At 45.9% G+C, this 19,625-nt stretch overlaps 1 protein-coding gene across 1 annotated transcript; it reads left to right on the top strand.

Annotated features, from left to right (window-relative positions):
* Nucleotides 1–401: 401 nt before the first annotated feature.
* Nucleotides 402–12,453, top strand: LOC121442654 (putative tRNA (cytidine(32)/guanosine(34)-2'-O)-methyltransferase). Its single transcript, XM_041644254.1, has 14 exons — nt 402–458; nt 596–952; nt 2,148–2,346; nt 2,602–2,671; nt 2,758–2,848; nt 3,893–3,971; nt 5,699–5,751; nt 5,846–5,899; nt 5,984–6,086; nt 6,194–6,277; nt 7,262–7,359; nt 7,445–7,642; nt 7,816–7,857; nt 12,137–12,453. The coding sequence occupies exons 3-13, from the start codon at nt 2,226–2,228 to the stop codon at nt 7,846–7,848; spliced, it is 984 nt and encodes a 327-aa protein (XP_041500188.1). The 5' UTR covers nt 402–458; nt 596–952; nt 2,148–2,225; the 3' UTR covers nt 7,849–7,857; nt 12,137–12,453.
* The last annotated feature ends 7,172 nt before the right edge of the window (nt 12,454–19,625 follow it).

Below are 19,625 nucleotides of genomic sequence, written 5' to 3'. Positions count from 1 at the left end.
TCAGATTTGGCAGAAAGAGCCTCTCCCGAGTGTGCTGCCTCACAAATTTATAGATATCCTTTTTACTGGAGCGTAGGGGTTAAAATGTTTCCAAAAATATTTGGGGAAAACGTATAATTACGAAAAGGACGTACATCTTTCTAACCCTATTAACACCGTGAACTCTTTGTTGGTGATGATCTCCATTTTTCAAATGGGGAAACCAAAGTTCTGAGATGGCAAAATTAAAAGCACCGCAATCAACCTGGAAAAATACCATTCAAAATAGCACGCAGTAGCTTCTCTGTTAGCATACTTTCACTACGTGCTTTCCTCCTCCGCGTGGTCATGCACCACCCCCTTGCGTAATTTCCCTTCCCGCCAGACTTAAGAAAAGTGGGCGTGGCCACGTCGCTGAACTTTGGGAAATGTAGTACATAGGCTCAACGACCGCCAGGGTGTATAAAAGAGGCGGCTACGTAAGTTATTTTAGCCTCTTATTTCTTGCTTTTTTTTTTGTGCAAGTGCGTGGAGCGGGGTGGGGGTTTCCCATGGGTCTCTCCATATAGCCCAGATTGGCCGAGAACTCGCGATCACGTTGCCTCTCCCTCCTCAGCGCAGTTACACGACCTTGGCCTTGAAACAAAGAACGTAGAGCCGGCTCACGAGCCTTGCAACAGCATTGGCTAAGCAATGTCAGTTGCATCCTGGGAATCGCAGTTCCTGTGACCCGGATATGTCGACAAAAGATGACGAGACTAACGTCATAGGTTCTGCTCTGCTCTGGTCTGGACCTCGGTGGAAGTTAACTATTTAACAATGAAAAGTTTGCCACGTTGTAACAACCTCTAGGTATGTGCTACAGGCCTTCGGGTCAACTGCGAACACCAACTGGAGCCCTACCTCTTTTCACCGGTTTGCACACTCTTCTTGAGGCGGGTGATCCAGCTTCCCTCCCTATCCAAGAGCTAAGGTAGGTCCTGGGACACTTAGGACAAACTGGGACCAAGACTGTAGGCATGCCTGCGCTGTCGGTATGGAGGGGGTTCATTCTCGGTGTTGCAGCTGCATAGTTCAGTCAAGCCTCGGGAAGCAGAAAATTAGAATGCTGCGTGAACTCGAAAGGGTGCCGCATGTCGCTACACAGCTGATCTGGTATCCGCCGGACCACCTCGAGGGGTATCTGGTGATCCTGAGAGGGTGATGGTCTTTGAGGTCATGAAGATGAACTTGGGGCTGTTAATAGAAGATGAGCCTTTAAGGTATTAGGCGCGTGGCGCTGTGTCCGCCAGAAAGTTAACGAAAGCTAGTAATATTTCAGTTCCGTCGCTCATGGAGACCTAACAAAGTGCGCTCACTGGCTGAAAATGAAGGAATTGCTAATAAGAGTATGTTCTCTGGGAGTCCTAGATATTCAGCAGTTTTCATAGTAATCAATAATGGCGAGGTTCCGGAGAGGATAACAGATGAGTGGGCAGGGGGAGAAAAGCACTCGTAAGGGAAGCGAGGAAAGAAGAAACAGAAGCTGTGTGAGCATCCAGTCCAGGGTATTGTGTGTTTTGATGAAAAGGATACTGAAGGCCACTGGTGTGATCTGTGAGAGGTTGGTTGGAGGTTAACGGAGTTAACAGAGCTGGTAAATTGACAGAATGGGGATCAACAGGTCATGATCCTCTAGGCATTAGTGGAGATTAAGGAGGTAGTACGTAATTAATGGCTGGAGGCTTAGTCTTTTAAGGGATTGATGGACTGCAGAGTGGAGAGAAAGATTAGGCTGTGAGAGACAGAATAAGGTTGTATCAGGGTATTAGGTGTGACAGGCATGGGATTAATGGGGGCAGTAAGGGTCTGTGAATCTAGAGACACGGGAAAGCTAGAGAGATGGTTGGGTATTAGTAGTGACGAAATGGGCAGAGAAATTGAGAGAGAGAGATGACTGGGATAGTGAGGGTAGCTGGAGGTGGGCAGGGTCAGTAGTAAGGTCATTAACAGCGGGGTCTGTGGTGCCCACAGTGATGGGAGCCTATGTGATGAGCAAAGGGGCCTGAGAGTTCATGATAAGGGACTCAGAGCCCTGGCAGGGCTTCGGTCTCCATGTGTTGAAATGGACTGTCTTATGGGTCACATGAACTCAATTAGCTATACTTTGTTTTCTCTGCCCTGTGCAGGTAGGTGGTGTCCTACTCCCTACCCTGTTTATCCATACAGGATAGCAGCATCAGCTCACTGCCTCCCAGCAGAGTGAGATGGGACGCACATCAAAGGATAAATGGGATGTCTACTATCGCCTGGCCAAGGAGAATGGCTGGAGGGCCCGGAGTGCCTTCAAGCTGCTTCAACTGGATGAGGAATTCAATCTCTTCCAAGGTGCTTATTTGGTGGCCAAGTGACCTGGGAGTGAAGAGAAGGCCACTTCTGTAGAGCTCACTGCAATGGGTGGGCTAACTTCGAGGTTATCTGGGGCAGAGAAACAGGGAAGAAGATGAAGCCACAACCCTTACAGGATATGGCCCAAGAGCAATTCATAGGTTCACTCCAGGGGAGAGAGGTGAATCCTGCAGGGTCCTCCTGTTTAGAAAGTCTATGCAGCTGACAAAGTGTGTTTTCACTGTGTGTGCACAGGCGTGAAGCGAGCAGTTGACCTGTGTGCAGCCCCAGGCAGCTGGAGCCAGGTGCTGAGCCAAAAGATTTGGTGAGTAGAGAGGTCTAGGAGGGTGAACCGGTGGGAGGAAGGGCTGGGAGGAACGGGTGTGCTGACATGGACTGTGCTGTCCACAGGGGCCAGAGTTCTGGTCAGGTGGTGGCTGTGGACTTGCAGGCTATGGCTCCACTTCCAGGCATGATCCAGATACAGGGGGACATCACACAGGTGAGTTAGTGACTGAGAACATCGGGGTTATCCTGAGAGAAGGCTCTACTTGGGGGCTATGGGAAGTGGAAGAGAAACAAGGCAATAAAAACAGTGAAAGTAATATGTAATCCTCAGAATTAAAAGGCTGAGCCTGTAATAAATACAAAGCTAGGCTACCTTACATAATGAGACTGTAGCTCCAAATTCAAAAGAGAGGACTGTAAGGTGGCTTCAGCAAGTAAGGGTGCTTGCCGACAAGCCAGTTGACCGAGTTAAGTCCTGAAAATTGTCCTCTGACCTCCATGTGCAGGCAGTGCACATGTACTTAAGCACACACACAGTAAATGACTAAATAGATGCAGTTTTTAAAATACTTTAGGGGCTGGAGTGATGGTTCAGCAGTCAAGAGTCCCGGTTGCTCTTGCAAAGGGCCCAGTTTCAATTCCAAGCACCTACAGAATGACTCACAACTGCCTGGAACTCTAGTTCCAGGGATTGTGATGCCGTCTTCTGACCTCCCTGGCACCAGGCATACATGTGACACAAACAATACATATAGGCAAAACACCTATATATATTTAGAAAGGAAAAGAAAGAGAGAGGAAAATGTTGCGTGTATGTGTGGGGGTGCTTGTATGCTATGGTGTGCATCTAGAGGTCAGAGGGCAGGAGGAGTCAGTTCTTTCTTCCTCCAGGGATGGAACTCTGGATCACCAGGCCTGGCAGTGAGCACCTTCACCTGCTAAGCCATTTCACCAGCCCATTAATTTTTTTTTTAATTTAAAAGCAAGAGGAGAGGGACAGGAGATGTAGCTTAGCGCTATAGCACTTGTGTAACACGAGCAAAGCATACTGGACTCTAGCCCCATATCCAAGACAGAAACTGAGAAAGACAAATTAACAGCAAACAGCCAGTAGATCGTATTGCAGAGACACCAAAAGATGCTGAGGATTTGTTCATGGCTGTCCCAGAGGCTTTAAGGCTAGGGCTGTGGGTGGGTGGGATTTGAAGGTGAGGGCAGTCAAAGGGCACTGAGACCACTCATCTCCCTTTCTCCATAGCTTTCCACTGCCAAGGAGATCATCCAGCACTTTGAGGGTTGCCCTGCTGACCTAGTAGTGTGTAACGGGGCTCCTGATGGTAAATGGGGTGCGGGGGTGACCTCTATCTCCCAGGTCAGTTTTTTTTCTCCCTCTTTTCCCCTCTATTCTCAGCATTTCCCCCTTTCTGGCAATTTCTCCCTACCTCTGATCCCTGCTTTCATTCTCCATCTTTCTTTTCACCACCTTTCATGGTGCTAGCGATGGCGGGGTCCCCAACTACGCTAGGCACGTGTTCTGCCGCTCAGGTATACCTCCTGCCCTTCAGCTTTGTGGGTTGTGTCCATCCTTCTGTCTTTTCATATGACTGCCTGTCCAATCCTATATTCTTTTTTATAAGGCGGCTATCTATTCAGAACGTTTTCTGAGCACATGTTGTGTTAGAAAAGTGTGCATAAATAAGTTCCACTAACCTCTGGCCTTGTGAAGTCAATGTTTTAGTGGGAATACATAGAAAAGAAACTGTTGAGCTGGCAACTCAATACCTGTAATTCTAGCTCTTGGGAAACTGAGGCAGAAAGGTCACTAGAGTTCAAGGTCAACCTAGACTAAAAAACCTGTCTCAAAAAATAAAAATAAGAGGGTGGGGAGCTGACTTAGTGGTCAAGAGTGCTTGCTTCAGCTCCAGGGTATCTGACACCCTCTTCTGGCCTCCATGGGCACACAAATGTGACAATACACAAGCACAAACACACATAATTTTTTTAAAAAATAAAGTTTTAAAAATATGCAAAACTAGTAGCAATTTATAATTTTTTAATACAAAGATAATTAAATAAACTAAAGATGGTAATAAATACTATAGCAAAGTTACTGAAACGGGCCAAGGAAGCAAAAACTACCTGTTGGGATTTTAAGTAAACCAGAAAGGCTTCAGCAGGGCTGTGGTGGCACAAGCCTTTAATCTCAGCACTCGGGAGGCAGAAGCAGGCGGATCTCTGTGAGTTTGAGGCCAGCCTGGTCTACAAGAGCTAGTTACAGGACAGGAACCAAAAGCTACAGAGAAACCCTGTCTGGAAAAAAAAAGAAAAAAAAAAGAAAGGCTTCATATACTTGAGCAAAGAGAGTTGATAGAGACTGTGCTGATGGGCCATCAGTTACAGTATTACTCTTGATACTGAGAACTTGGAGAAACCCCTGAGGGTTGTAGACCAAGGAAGTCTGTCTGACTGGTATTGCAATTGTATCCCTCAGGCTGCTTGAACTGTGTGAGGGTCAGAGGTGAAAGCAGGGACCCCAGGACGAGAGAGAGAGAGAGAGAGAGAGAGAGAGAGAGAGCCACTGCGCAAGTGCAAAGGCGTGACTGATAACAGTGATGACTCCAGTAGACAGGCGAAGAGAGGTCACATTTTGAAATCAACTGGCTGGTTCTCTGACAGGCGCCAGAGTTGGTCAGAGGGGCTAAGGTTTTTGCCATGAATTACTGGAAGGGTCGGATGAGCTGAATACACAGAGGAGCTGATAGAGAAGGAGTAGGCTTTGGACTTGTTGAGCCCATGGGGCTGGTTTATAAACAAAGCTCAGAGGAGCCAGCTGGGTTATCAGTAGAAATGCTAGTGTTACTTGTGGGACAAGTAGTTTCCAGAATTAAAATGACTTCCCAGGTGCTAGGGGTCAGAGTTCAAATCCATTTGGAAGGCAATACTCTTGTTTCTAGAACCTTAGCTTTGAGAAGGCCTGGAAGAAAATGCTTTTAGTTTTCTAATCTCTGGTACAAGAAGATCCGTCAAATCAGAGGGTCCCCTAATGTTGTTCTTCTTGCTACAGTCACTGGCCTCCATGATGTCGACGAGTATATGCAGGCTCAGCTTCTGCTAGCGGTGAGTAATGCTGGTGACTGCCCCTGCTCTCCTTTAGCCCTTTCTTGGCTGCCTCTGCCTCAACCACCACCGTACCCATCTGTCCTTCCCACAGGCTCTCAACATTGCTACACATGTCTTGAAGCTAGGGGGCTGCTTTGTAGCCAAGGTGAGCCTTGGGGAGCTTGGGGGAGTGTTGAGAAAGGTCTGGGGGGCACCCTTACCTCTCCATCTTGCCTTCTACACCCTACAGATATTCCGGGGCCGAGATGTAACACTGCTCTATAGCCAGCTGTGCATCTTCTTCTCCAGCGTGCTCTGTGCCAAGCCGAAGAGCAGCCGGAACTCCAGCATTGGTCAGTGTAGCATGTCACCCCCTGATAGGCAAGGGGGTGACTGGGCATGTGTCCACACAAGATTGAGGTGACAGAGTCACCCGCTCACTCTAGGTTCTCCCCAACAGAGGCCTTTGCTGTTTGTCAGGGTTATGACCCTCCTGAGGGCTTCATTCCAGACCTGACCAGACCCCTGCTGGACCACTCATACGGTGAGAACGAGAGCTGGTGGCCCATGCCTGGGGAAACTGCACCAGCCACATGCACCACATGTCTCTTTTTTTTTTTAATTTTTTTCTATTTATTTATTTGTTTTTGTTTTTTTTCTGGATTTTTCGAGACAGGGTTTCTCTGTAGCTTTTGGTTCCTGTCCTGTAACTAGCTCTTGTAGACCAGGCTGACCTCGAACTCACAGAGATCCACCTGCCTCTGCCTCCCGAGTGCTGGGATTAAAGGCGTGCACCACCACCGCCCTGCGCAACACGTGTCTCTTGAGGGCCCTCAGCCTCCCACCCTGATGGCTGTTCCACCCCCTGATGGGTATTTTGTATTAATGGGAGCTTTGGTTCAGATAGTCCTCCAATGGTAGCTCTTGGTCCTGGTGGAAATTCTGTTGCGGCAAACTCCTAAGCATTCACTCAGGGAAGATTCTACCTGTCTATCTTAGGAAAACCCCCAGTCATTGCCCTCGGGTGGAAACCTCACATGTGTTAAACATGTTCCCTGTGTAGGTCTGTACCTTTGCCCCTGGTGGGCAAAGGCAGATCCCAGTTGAGTGAGACAAGGTTCTGATAGAATGTGCTGGTTAAAGTGTTTGCTAGGTGGGCATAGTGCAGTGCAAAGCAAGATAGGGGCTGACATTTAGAATCAGTGATAAAGCTGGGTAGTGGTGGCGCACGCCTTTAATCCCAGCACTTGGGAGGCAGAGGCAGGCGGATCTCTGTGAGTTCGAGACCAGCCTGGTCTACAGAGCGAGTTCCAGGACAGCCTCCAAAGCTACAGAGAAACCCTGTCTCGGAAAACAAAAAATAAAAAAAAATAGAATCAGTGATCAGACAAGCCCCCTATGAAGGTGATCCACACTAAAAGACTAGTTGAAGATGGACCAGTTAGTGGGAAGGAACTTAATGTTCTTGTACCCTGCGTCCTAACTGGCCTTGCCCTCAGTCTTCACTCCGCCTCTTTCTATGACTTAGATTTCAACCAGCTGGAAGGTCCTGCCCGTTTTATTGTACCCTTTGTGGCCTGTGGGGACCTCAGCGCCTACGATTCGGATCGCAGTTACCCTCTGGATGTGAGTATCCAATCATCAGGATGTGGGGTCAGGGAGACTGGGAGTCTCAGCCCCTCATCATCTCCCTGCCTCTTGTGTCCCACAGCTAGAAGATGGCTCTGAGTACAAATATACTCCGCCCACACAACCCCCCATCGCACCCCCATACCAGGAGGCCTGCAGGTTGAAGAAGAATGGGCAGCTGGCCAAGGAATTGCTCCCCAAAGAATGCTCCATTAACAAAGTAGACAACTTGCCCCAGCCTCTGACTGTCCCTCAGGGTCATACCCTGCTGTCCCCCAAGGTATGGATATTCACTTCTCAGCCCACCATGACCCCTTCCCAATATGCCTGTTTCTATCCTGATTCAACTTGGTTCTTTCCTGCTTGCAACAATTACAGGAATCAGTAGGTCAGCCCACTGACAAATGGAAAATGTAACCAAATAACCAAGTCCCTTTTCTTTTTCTTTGGCAGGTGGAAGACGATGAAATGAATAGTTCACCTTAACAATTTAAGGTAAATTTGCCTTTTTTTTCTAAAGTTCAAATAAAGGGCACCTTTAGGAAAAAGCCGAATGGTTAAGAGTAGGTAGGGCTGGAGAGATGGCTCAGAGGTTAAGAGCACTAGCTGTTCTTCCAGAGGTCCTGAGTTCAATTTCCCAGCAACCAAATGATAGCTAACAACCATCCATAATGAGATCTGGTACCTTCTTCTGGCCTACAGGCATACATGCAGACAGAATACTATATACATAATAAATAATCTTTTAAAAAATTTTAAAAAAAAAGAGTAGGTACTGCACTTGCATAGGATCCAAATTTGGTTCCCAGCACTCATGTCTGGCAGCTCACAACTGCCTGTGGCTCCGCCTCCATGGGATTGGACAGATCTGGCCTCCCTGGGCACCTACATTCACAAGCACATGCCAGGACATGGACATGCACGCAATTAAAAATAATAAAAATAGTTGGGTATGGTGGCACTTATCTTTAATCCCAGCCCTTTGCGGGGTGGAGGGGAAGCAGGCAAGTCTCTACAGGTTTGAGGCTAACGTGGTCTGAACAGTTCTAGGATAGCCAAGGATACATAATAAGACCCTGTCTTTAAAAAAAGAAAAATCTTTCAGTGGTTTGGAGATATAGCTCAGTGTGTAGAGTGCTTGCTCAGAATATGCAAAGCCCTAGGTTCAATCTCCAGCACCATATGAAAAACCAGGCAGGCCGGGCATGGTTATGCACACCTTTAGTCCCAGCACTGGAGAGGCAGTGAGTGGTAGGTGGATCTCTGTGAGTTCAAGGCCAGCCTCTGGTCTATAGAGTGAGTTCTGAGACAGCCAGGGCTGTTTTACAGAGAAACCCTGTCGCTAAAAACATCAAAAACAAGCATGTAGTGCCTATATTCCTAACACTCAGAAGCTACAAGACAAGAATCAGAACATCCTCAGATACATAGCAGGTTTGAAACCAGCCTGAGCTACATAAAAACTTGTCTCAAAAGGTGAAAGACAAAAAAAAAAGGTGAAAGACTTCAGTAAATTTTGACTTAAATTTTTTTTACTGTTTTATTCATTGAGCATACTTGCAAACAAAATATTTATACACATAAAATAAAAATAAATCTTTAAAGGGTTAAAAGATTCTATCTTCGGTACTGCCAGGGAAACAACAAAACCATATTAGGGGCTGGGGTGTACTTGAGTTGGTAGACTGCACAAGGCTCTGGGTTTTATCCCCAGGACCGCCGAACCTTGATGTGGTGGCCCATACATGTAATTCTGTGGTAGGAGGTTGTCGTAAGTTACTTTTCAATTGCTGTGATAAGGCACCATACCATGACCAAGGCAACTTCTAGAAGAAAGTGTTCATTGGGGGTTTATCATTTCATTGGATGAATCCATCACCGTCACGGCAGGGAGCATAGCCACAAGCAGGCAGGCATGGCTCTGGAACAGGAATTGAGAGATACAGACCATGGATGGAGAGAGCAAGAGAGGTCCCTGGGGAGAGCCTGGGCTTTTGAATCCAGAAAGCCTGTCCCCAGCGGCCCAATAAGACTGTACCTCTTTATCTCTCCCTAGACAGTTCCACCAGCTGGGCACCAGGCAATCAAATCTATGAGCCCCTGGGGGCCATTCTCACTCAGACCACCAAAGAAGTTCAGAAGGACAAGGTCATCCATATAGCAAGTGTGAGGACAGCCTGGGCTATATGAGACCCTCTCTTAAATAAAAACAAAGCTGAAGCTATAGAGATGGCCAGAAGATGGTATCAAGTATCCTGGAACTGGACTTACAGGTGCTAGTTAGCCACCATGTGGGTGCTGGGCCTCTGAAAGAGCTTCTACCGAACCATCTCTCCAGCTTCCTACCTGCAGAGAATTTGTTTAAAAAAAAAAGGTTTTTTTTTCTCAGTAAATGAATATTTCCTGAGATCTGCTTTATGCTTAGAAGAGCTTTAAGCATTTTGCATGCTACATGTTGAGGAGGTGGTAAATATTGAATGCATACTTCAGGCATTCTAGGTTTAAAGATAAAGCAGGAAACAAAGAGTGAATTTATACTTTGTAGCTTGTATTCGACTATGTTTACAATTTGCTACAAAATAACAGTTTATTCAAAGGCAGACCGTAGAAACAATGGTCTCATAAGATACCATCTAGTGACTGCTGTGTTGAAATACACTCCTCTAATATTTACGCAATGACAAACACACCCAAGGTGTTTCCCACAATGGCACCTTTCCATTAAAATGCATGACTGCACATGCAAAGGTAATATAAGCTATGAAAGGTAGGAAAAGGTGAACCAGAATGAAGAAATTTGGGGAATGTAGACATGGGTGTTTGCAATTTTTATTTATTTATTTTTAAATTGTTTATTTAACTTTATTTCATAAGCGTTGGTGTGAAGGTATCCGAGCCCCTGGGACTGGAGTTACAGACAGTTGTGAGCTGCCATATGGATGCTGGAATTTAAACCCAGATCCTCTGAAAGAGGAGCCAGTGCTCTTAACCTCTGAGCCATCTCTCCAGCCCCTGTTTGCGATTTTTAAAACTATCTTTCTAGCCGGGCACTTGGGAGGCAGAGACAGGCAGATTGTAAACTTCAGGCCAGCCTGGTCTAGTTCCAGGACAGTCAGGGCTATGTAGAGGACCCTGTCTGAGAAAACCAAAAAATAAAAATAGCCAGGCGGTGGTGGTGCACGATTTTTAATCCCAGGTCTTGGGAGGCAGTGGCAGGCAGATCTCTAAGTTTGAGGCCAGCCTGGTCTATAGAGTGAGTTCCAGAACAGCCAGGGCTACACAGAGAAACCTTGTCTCAAAAAACAAACAACAAAACAAATTTGAAGTATCTTAAGGTTTTTTTTTAAAATATTTATTTATTATGTATACAATATTCTGTCTGTGTGTATGCCTGCAGGCCAGAAGAGGGCACCAGACCCCATTATAGATGGTTGTGAGCCACCATGCGGTTGCTGGGAATTGAACTCAGGACCTTTGGAAGAGCAGGCAATGCTCTTAACCACTGAACCATCTCTCCAGCCCTCTTAAGGTTTTTTTATTATTGAAACACAGGGATTAGAGAAATGGGTCAGTGGTTAGGAACACATATTGCCCATTCAGTGGACTCAGTTCCCAGCACCCACATGGCAGCTAACAACCATCTGTAACTCCAGTTCCAGGGGCTCTGGTACCTTCCTCTGGCCTCCATAGTTACAAAACATGCGTGCAAGTTACTTACATACATGCCGGCAGGCAAAACAGTGATACACAAAAACAATAAATCTTCTTTTTAAGAAAAATTGAGACAGGCTAGGTGTGGTGGCACAGGCCTTTAACCCTAGCACATGAGAAAAAGAGTCCAGACTAGGCCACTACTTAGTGAGACCATGTCTTAAGAAAAACAGACAGAGCTGGAGAGACGGCTCAGAGGTTAAGAGGACTGACTGCTCTTCCAGAGGTCCTGAGTTCAATTCACCATTACAAATGGAGGCTCACAGCCATCTGTAATGAGATCTGGTGCCCTCTTCTGGCCTGCAGCAGACATGCAGGCAGAATACTGTATGCATAATTCATAAATAAATCTTTAAAAGAAAAGAAAAACGTGCTAGGCGGTGGTGGTGCAGGCCTTTAATCCTCAGGAGGCAGAGGCAGGTGGATCTTTGAGTTTGAGGCCAGCCTGATCTACAGAGCAAGTTCCAGGATAGCCAGGGCTAAACACTAAAACAATATGCGGTTGTAGGTCAGTAATAGAGCTTGCCTGGCATATATGAGACCCTGGGTTGCCAGGTTTAAAGATGCGCACACTACCATACCTGGCTCCAATTACATGGCTAAGAAATTAGTTCCAAGCCAGGCAGTAGTGGTGCACACCTTTAATCCCAGCACTCAAGAAGCAGAGGCCGGTGGATCTCTGTGAGTTTGAGGCCAGCCTGCTCCATGGCAGGCTCCAAAGCTACAGAGAAAAAAAAAGAAATTAGTTCCAGGATTCGGTAGGAAAAGGCTCTTTTGGCTAAGCCTGACAACCAGAGTTAAAGCCTTGTAACCCACAGGGTAGAAGGAGAGAACTGACTTCCACATATCGTTACTTCATGTGTACACCAATGGTGTGTCTCCACACACATACACACAGTAAACAAGTGTAAAAAAATACTTTTAGAGAAATTGGTTCTTGAGTGTTTGCAGCACCCCTGTTAATCATGGTCTGTTCACAGTGGGGCGCTTCATAGCTGTGAGAATGAAATAGCACTTTGTAGTTAATCGTGGCCCTTTTTAAATACATTTTCCTTTATGGTAGAGTTTGCAGTAAAAATGGAACTAATCCAAGTCAGAAGCTGCTGCCTGCCAGGAAAACCAGAAGCTGGCTTGATGAGTTTGTTTGCAGATACCATCTATGGGTCCTGAACAGATAAGCCTCGAGTGGACTCTGCAGCAACTCCATAATAACAAAGAAACGGCGAAGAAGTCTGCTGAGCTGCAGGCGGAATTTCTTGAGACTGTGAGCACATGCCTCTTAGCCTCTCCTGGGTGTCCTGAATAGGTCCAGGATTTCCCCGCAAAGCAGGGGTTCTTACCATGGGTAAACATCAGGGACCTCCACCAACTTGATGGAGGAAAATGTTGCAGCTTCACTATACCTGAAATTCAGCTTTATTCCTGGTCAGTGGCCATGGGCAACAAATCAATGGTAAAAGCCCTACCTATGCAAGTCACTTCCTTTTTATATTACAATGTACAGGCATCTGAAAGACTGCTCATATTTGTCACTGCTTTGGATAATAGCAGATTTTATAAATCAATCCTATAATTATACATCCCATCCATTACTGCCTTCCAATTTTTACAGATTGGTTGGTCAGGTATTTTTAAGACAATATCTTCCCATATAGCCTAGACTGCCTTCAGACTCAAGATCCTCCTGCATCTGCCCCCTGAATGCTGAGATTACAGGCCTGTGCCACGAAACCTGGCTACTGTATCCCAGTTTTATTTCACTTAAATATACAGTGATAACTGTATTTCAGTGTGATCGGCTTTCATTATTATTCGTATGTGTTTGTATACATGTGCAGGTATGCTTTCAAAAAGTTCCTGTAATGGACTGGGGATGTAGCTCAGTGGGAAAGTACATTCCTAGTATGCACAAAGCCCTGGATTCCACCTTCAATAACACACACACACACACAAATTATGTTAGCTGGATCCTACTCAGGTGCCCAAAATAAGAACACTCAATCCCAGAAATTCAAGGTCAACCTGGGCAACATAGCTAGGCCCCATTTCAAAAATAAAAGGTAAGCCTACAGAATGGGAAAAAAATCTTCACTAACCCCACATCAGACAGAGGTCTGATCTCCAAAATATAAAAAGAACTCAAGAAATTGGTCACCAAAAGATCACATAATCCAATAAAAAATTGGAATACAGGCCTAAACAGAGAACTCTCAACAGAGGAATCTAAAACGGCTGAAAGACACCTAAGGAAATGTTCAATATCCTTGGTCATCAGAAGGTAAATCAAAACAACTCTGTGATTCCATCTTACACCTGTAAGAATGGCCAAGATCCCAACATGAGGTTCCCAGTTAGTTCCTTGGGCAGCTGAGGATTGGGAACCTGAAATGACCCTATCCTAGAGCAATACTGACGAATATCTTGCATATCATCATAGAACCTTCATCTGGTGATGGATGGAGACAGAGACAGAGACCCACACTGGAGCACTGGACTGAGCTCCCAAGGTCCCAATGAGGAGCAGAAGGAGGGAGAACATGAGCAAAGAAGTCGGGACCACGAGGCGTGCACCCACCCACTGAGACAGTGGAGCTGATCTACTGGGAGCTCACCAAGGCCAGCTGGACTGTGACCGAAAAAGCATGGGATAAAACCGGACTCTCTGAACATGGCGAACAATGAGGGCTGATGAGACGCCAAGGACAATGGCACGGGGTTTTGATCCTACTTAATGTGCTGGCTTTGTGGAAGCCTAGCCAGTTTGGATGTTCACCTTCCTAGATATGGACGGATGGGGGAGGACCTAGGACTTACCACAGGGCAGGGAACCCGGACTGTTCTGTGGACTGGAGAGGGAGGGGGAGAGGAGTGGGGGGAGGGGTAGAAGGGTGGGAGGAGGGGGGAAGGGTGGGAGGAGGGGGAGGGAAATGGGAGGCTGGGAAGAGGTGGAAACTTGTTTTTTGTTTATGTTTTTTTTCTTCTTTTCTTAAAAAAAATTAAAAAAAAACAATAAAAAAAAAGAATGGCCAAGATCAAAAACACTGATGATAACTTATGCTGGAGAGGTTGTGGGGAAAAGGGAACACTTCTGCATTGCTGGTGGGAATGCAAGCTGGTACAGCCCCTTTGGATGTCAGTGTGGCGATTTCTCAGAAAATTAGGAAACCACCTTCCTCAAGACCCAGTAATACCACTTTTGGGTATATATCCAAAGGATGCTCAATCGTGCCACAAGGACATGTGCTCAACTATGTTCATAGCAGCTTTGTTTGTCATAGCCAGAACCTGGACACAACCTAAATGCCTCTCAATTGAAGAATGGATAAGGAAAATGTGATACATTTACACAATAGAGTACTACAGAGCAGAAAAAAAATAACATCTTGAATTTTGCAGGCCAATGGATGGAACTAGAAAACATTATTTTGAGTGAAGTAACCCAGACCCAGAAAGACAATTATCACATGTACTTCATTCATAGGTGGTTTTTAAACATAAAGCAAAGAAAGCCAGCCTACAAACCACAATTCCAGAGAACTTAGACAATAAAGAGGACATTAAGAGAGACTTACATAGATCTAATCTACATGGGAAGTAGAAAGTAGAAAAAGACAAGATCTCCTGAGTAAATTGGGAGCATGGGGACCTTGGGGGAGGATTGAAGGAAGGAGAGGAACAGAGAAAAATGTAGAGCTCAATAAATATTATATATTTTGAAGCCAAATGCAGTACATGCCTATAATCCCAGAACATGGGAGACTGAGGCAGGAGGTTTGTGAGTTTGAGGCTAGCATGGGCTGCATAGTGAGACCCTGGTTCAAAAACAAATACAAAAAATGATTGAGTCCACAGACTTCCAATGGATTTCTCAAACAATTCGTTTTTATTTTTTTGAAAAAGGATATCATGCCGGGCAGTGGTGGTACACACCTTTGATCCCAGCACTTGGGAAACACTTGGGACAGGTGGCACTCTAAGTTTGTTTGGGGAGAAAAAGAAAAGAGGACTATAGCTACACACCCAAGGATGGCCTTGAAATGCTGACCCTCCTGACTACCTCCTAAGTAGGGGCAATAAAGGCAGGTTTCACCACGCCTAATTTTACCAGAACAAGCTTTTTAGGTTGAGAGTCTTCACATTTAGCTAACATGTACGAGTCCTTGAATTCTGTCATAGCATTACTTTCGGGAGGGAAACCTGTTAACTTTTTGTTGTTGTTGTTTTATTTTTTTTTTTGAGACAAGGTTTCTCTGTTATAGCTCTGGCTGTCCTGGAACTAGCTCTTGTAGACCAGGTTGGCTCAAACTCAGAGATCCGTCTGCCTCTGCCTCACCAGTGCTGGGATTAAAGGCCTGCGCCACCACCACCCAGAGGGAAACCTGTTTTCTAAAGTGTCAGAAAGTCTTCCTTGACTGTGGTCCAAGGATTTCTATAGCCCAACAGGCAGGAGCAAAGTCCCTAAACTCTATGGCACCATTTTCTGTGGCTTAATCCTGTGTCCTTATGAAGTCTGTAGGTGCATATTCACTTTAATCTCTGACCACAGGATAGCCACACCTTTCTATGAGATTCCAGGAATGCCTGCACCCCCACTCCGTCTATAGGTGTTCACACTCCAGTGATTTAATATAGTATAAGTCTTCTCATTCAAATTAATGTGACCACAGGAATGTCCTCCGTGCAGGCAATCTGACTCCAGGAACGCACAGCAAGAGTGCTCACACAAAAGCATTGATCACAGGTACTTCCATACCCATTGCAACATAAACTCTGCAGTGCACAGGAAAAAAACCTGAGAGACTTCACAAGTCCCCCTGTCCCAGGCTATGACTCGCAGGAGGGGAATGTGTGGAGCAAGTGATCCAGGCAATGTGAGCAGCAAGGCAAGAGGAATAGAGTCAGCCAGAGGACCAGGAGAGTGGGCCCTGAGATCGGAGCAAGAAATACCTGAATAGAACCTGACAGCACAAAAATAGCCCAAGAATTGAGGAGCTGGAGAGCTGGCTCAGCTGTTAAGAGCATTTGTTGCTCTTGCAGAGGACCTGGGTTCAGAGTTCCAACACCCGCAAGGTAGCCAAAAATTGTCCATAACTCCAACTTCAGGGGATTTGATGCTCTCTTATAACCTCCATATAGGTACCAGGTACTGCATGTGGTTCACAGGCAGACAAAAAAAAACACACAGATAGGCAAAAATAAAATAAATCTTTAAAGAAAAGATTTAGCAAAAAGGGGGTTACATAAAAGTAAAAGGCTTCTGCATCCAAGAGGGGGGAGGGGTTCCACATTAGCAGAATGAACATTCTTTATAGATTAGGAGAACATTTTTGACAGCTATACTTCAGATAAAGAGTTAATATCTACACTATATAAAGAACTGCAAAAGTTAAATACCAGAAGACTCTGCCAATCAATAAATAGGCCAAATAAACCAAACAGGTAATTAAAAAAGAAAAAAGGAAATACAGATGGCCAATTTTTTTGTTTTTGAGGATGGGTTGTTCTCTGTAGCCTTGGCTGTCCTGAAACTCACTTTGTAGACCAGACTGGCTGGCTTTGAACTCATTAAAAATCCATTTGACTTTGCCTCCCAAGTGCTGGGATTAAAGGCATGTGCCTCCACCGCCTGACCTCAAATGACCAACAATTTCTTTTTGTATTTTGAGATAGGGTTTCTCTGTGGACCCTGGCTCTCCAGAAAAATCTGTAGATCTGAATGGCTTTGAACTCAGAGATACCACCTCTGCCTTCCAAGTGCTGGAATTAGAGGAGTGTGTCACCACACCCAGATGCCATAAATACTTTTTAAAGTATTCAATATCCTTAGTCATCAGAGAAATGCAACTTCAAGAGCTGACAAGATGGCTCAGTAGGTAACACTAACAACCTGAGTGCAGTGCCCAGGGCCCACAAGGTAGAGAGAACCAACTCCTGCAAGCTAGCTTCTGACCTACACATGCATCTTGTAGCATAAACACACCCACACACATACAAAAAGATAAAAAAATGTAATCTTTGAAGGGCTAGGAGTGTAGCTCCTTTGGGTAGGTTTCCCTAGCATTTATAAAGTTCCTCAGTTCATTCACCTCCTCAGATCTGTTTAAACCAGACCTGGTAGCCAGGTGGTGGTGGTACACGCCTTTAATCCCAGCACTCAGGAAGCAGCGGCAGGCAGATCTCAGAATTTGGGGCCAGCCTGGTCTACAGAGCTAGTACTAGGACAGCCGGAACTGTTACACAGAGAAACTCTGTGTCAAAAACAAAAAACAAGCCGGGCGGTTTTGGCGCACGCCTTTAATCCCAGCACTCGGGAAGCAGAGGCTGGCGGATCTGTGTGAGTTCGAGGCCAACCTGGTCTACAAGAGCTAGTTTCAGGACAGGCTCCAAAACCACAGAGAAACCCTGTCTCGAAAAACCAAAAAAAAAAAAAAAAAGACATGGTAATACATGGCTATAATCAAAGTGCTGGGTAGGTGGAGGCAAAAAGAGAAGTTGTTCAAAGTCATCTTTAGCTAGGGTTGGAGTTTGAGGCCAGCCCAGGCTACATGGGACCTTGCCTTAAAAATAAAAATTAAAAATATATATACTTTGAGATTTCATCTCACCCTAGCCAAAATCTCAGTCAAGAAAACAAATGCTAATGAGAAAGTGTGGAACAAAGAGCCTTTACTATTGCTAGGAACGGAAACTGCTGCAGTCACTATGGAAATCAGAGGCTTCTCAAAACCCTACAAATAGAACTATGGTATAATGTAGCTGTACCACCCCTGAGCATATACCAAAGGACTTTACATCCTCCTACAGAGAAACTGCAGGCGCCTCTTTCCTCTTTCCTGCATTGGGTTACTAATAGTTGTTTATTGAATTTTTTCTTATCCATTTTACATACTAACTACAGTTTCCCCTCCCTCCCCCCCTCATGGCTCCCCCACCCCCATCTCCTCCACAGAAAGGTAAGGCCTCCCATGGAGGAGTCAACAACTCTGGCACTTCAAGTTGAGGCAAGACCAAGCCTCTGCATCAAGGCTGAGCAAAGCATGCCACCATAGGCTCATCACCTTGTGTTACATAGTGAGTGTTATTCTTTTTTAAAAAATGCTGCAAGATCCCGGCGGCAGTAGGCAGCAGAAATGCTGTAGGTCCCAAATGGTGGTAGCGGGCCATGTGGTGGCAGGCAGCAGGCCCTGGGAGCAGCCAGTCCCAGGCAGAGACAGCTGCTGGTCTCAGAGCAGTGGTGGCGGGCCATGTGGCGGCAGACAGCAGGCCCTGGGAGCAGCCAGTCCCAGGCAGAGACAGCTGCTGGTCTCAGAGCAGTGGTGGCGGGCCATGTGGCAGCAGGCAGTGGGCCCCAGGCAGAGACAGCTGCTGGTCCCTGAGCAATGGCTGGTTCCAGGCAGGGAGACACATGGCGGGCGGGCAGAAGACAGAAACATGGATAGACACGACATGCAGGGTGAGGTTGAATGTTTATTCAGGGGGTTATGGAAGAGGAAGGGTGAAGGGGGGGGACAGAGAGAGAGGGAGAGAGAGAGAGAGAGAGAGAGAGAGAGAGAGAGAGAGGAGAGGAGAAAGAGACAGAGAAGGGGAGAAGCAGAGAAGTGGAGAGAGAGGCAGAAGCGAAGTTGCCTCTCCGAGAGGAAAAGAGAACGAGCTCAGGCCGGAAGCTGAAGATCAGCCTGCCTCAGCGGATGGGGAGGGGGAATGGGTGTGGCTTGTCTCTTAAAGGGACCAAAACCATAACATTGAGACCTTGTCTGAAAAATATAAGCAGAAAACACATGAACACAAAATCACCAAGAGGTCTGGGGATGTTGCTTGGTTGATAGGATGTTGTCAAACGTGCATGAAGCCTCGAGTCAATCTCCAGCATGGCCCAAACTTAGCATAGTGGCACATACCTCTGTGATCTCAGCACTTAGAAGTGAATGCAGAAGCAGAAGTCTGTGGCCAACCTGGACTACATGTGACCCTATTTTTAATGTACATGACATTCACCATATATAAATTCCTTCAAATTAGAACATTTTTATTTACATAAAATAAAGAATTCTTGGATGTTTCAGAGGTGGCTTAATAATTAAAAGCACTTGCTGGAGCTCTTCCAGAAGACCTGACTTCAGTTCCCAGGACCTAGGTTGAGCTGTTCAAACCTTCCTGCAACACCAGCTCCAGGAAATTCAATCCCTTTTTTTAAAGAATTTTTAAAGATGTATGTGTATGTACCTGTGTGTGTGAGTGTATAAACATCGCATATATGCGAGTGCACTCAAGAGGCAAGAAGTGTGAGGACATCTGATGTCCTGGAACTAGAACTCGAGTTCCAGGTGGTCTTGAGCTGCCTCCGTACTGGAATCCACACCCAGATCATCTGCAAGAGCAGTAAGTAAGCAGATGTTGATGCATCTGTCTTAGTTTTCACTACATACACACACTTTTTCTGGCCTCCAAGGTCACCTGCACTTGACATAGTGCACATAAATAAAAATAAAGTAAATCTTGTTTGATATGGTGGCATCAAACCTTTGCACTTGGGAGGCACAGGCCAGTGGATC

The sequence above is a fragment of the Microtus oregoni genome, unplaced genomic scaffold (assembly GCF_018167655.1).
Source record: "Microtus oregoni isolate MIOR12 unplaced genomic scaffold, Mior012 000092F_ref0000046, whole genome shotgun sequence".
NCBI classification, from domain to species: domain Eukaryota; kingdom Metazoa; phylum Chordata; class Mammalia; order Rodentia; family Cricetidae; genus Microtus; species Microtus oregoni.
This window is presented reverse-complemented; position numbering and strand designations above follow the sequence as displayed.

What these genes read in the sequence shown, in the direction of transcription:
- LOC121442654 (XM_041644254.1), top strand. Translation starts at nt 2,226, where the DNA reads ATGGGACGCACATCAAAGGATAAATGGGATGTCTACTATCGCCTGGCC. An exon ending in GGAATTCAATCTCTTCCAAG is followed by an intron (nt 2,347 to 2,601) that starts GTGCTTATTTGG and finishes GTGTGTGCACAG; the next exon opens with GCGTGAAGCGAGCAGTTGAC. An exon ending in CCTGCTGGACCACTCATACG is followed by an intron (nt 6,278 to 7,261) that starts GTGAGAACGAGA and finishes TCTATGACTTAG; the next exon opens with ATTTCAACCAGCTGGAAGGT.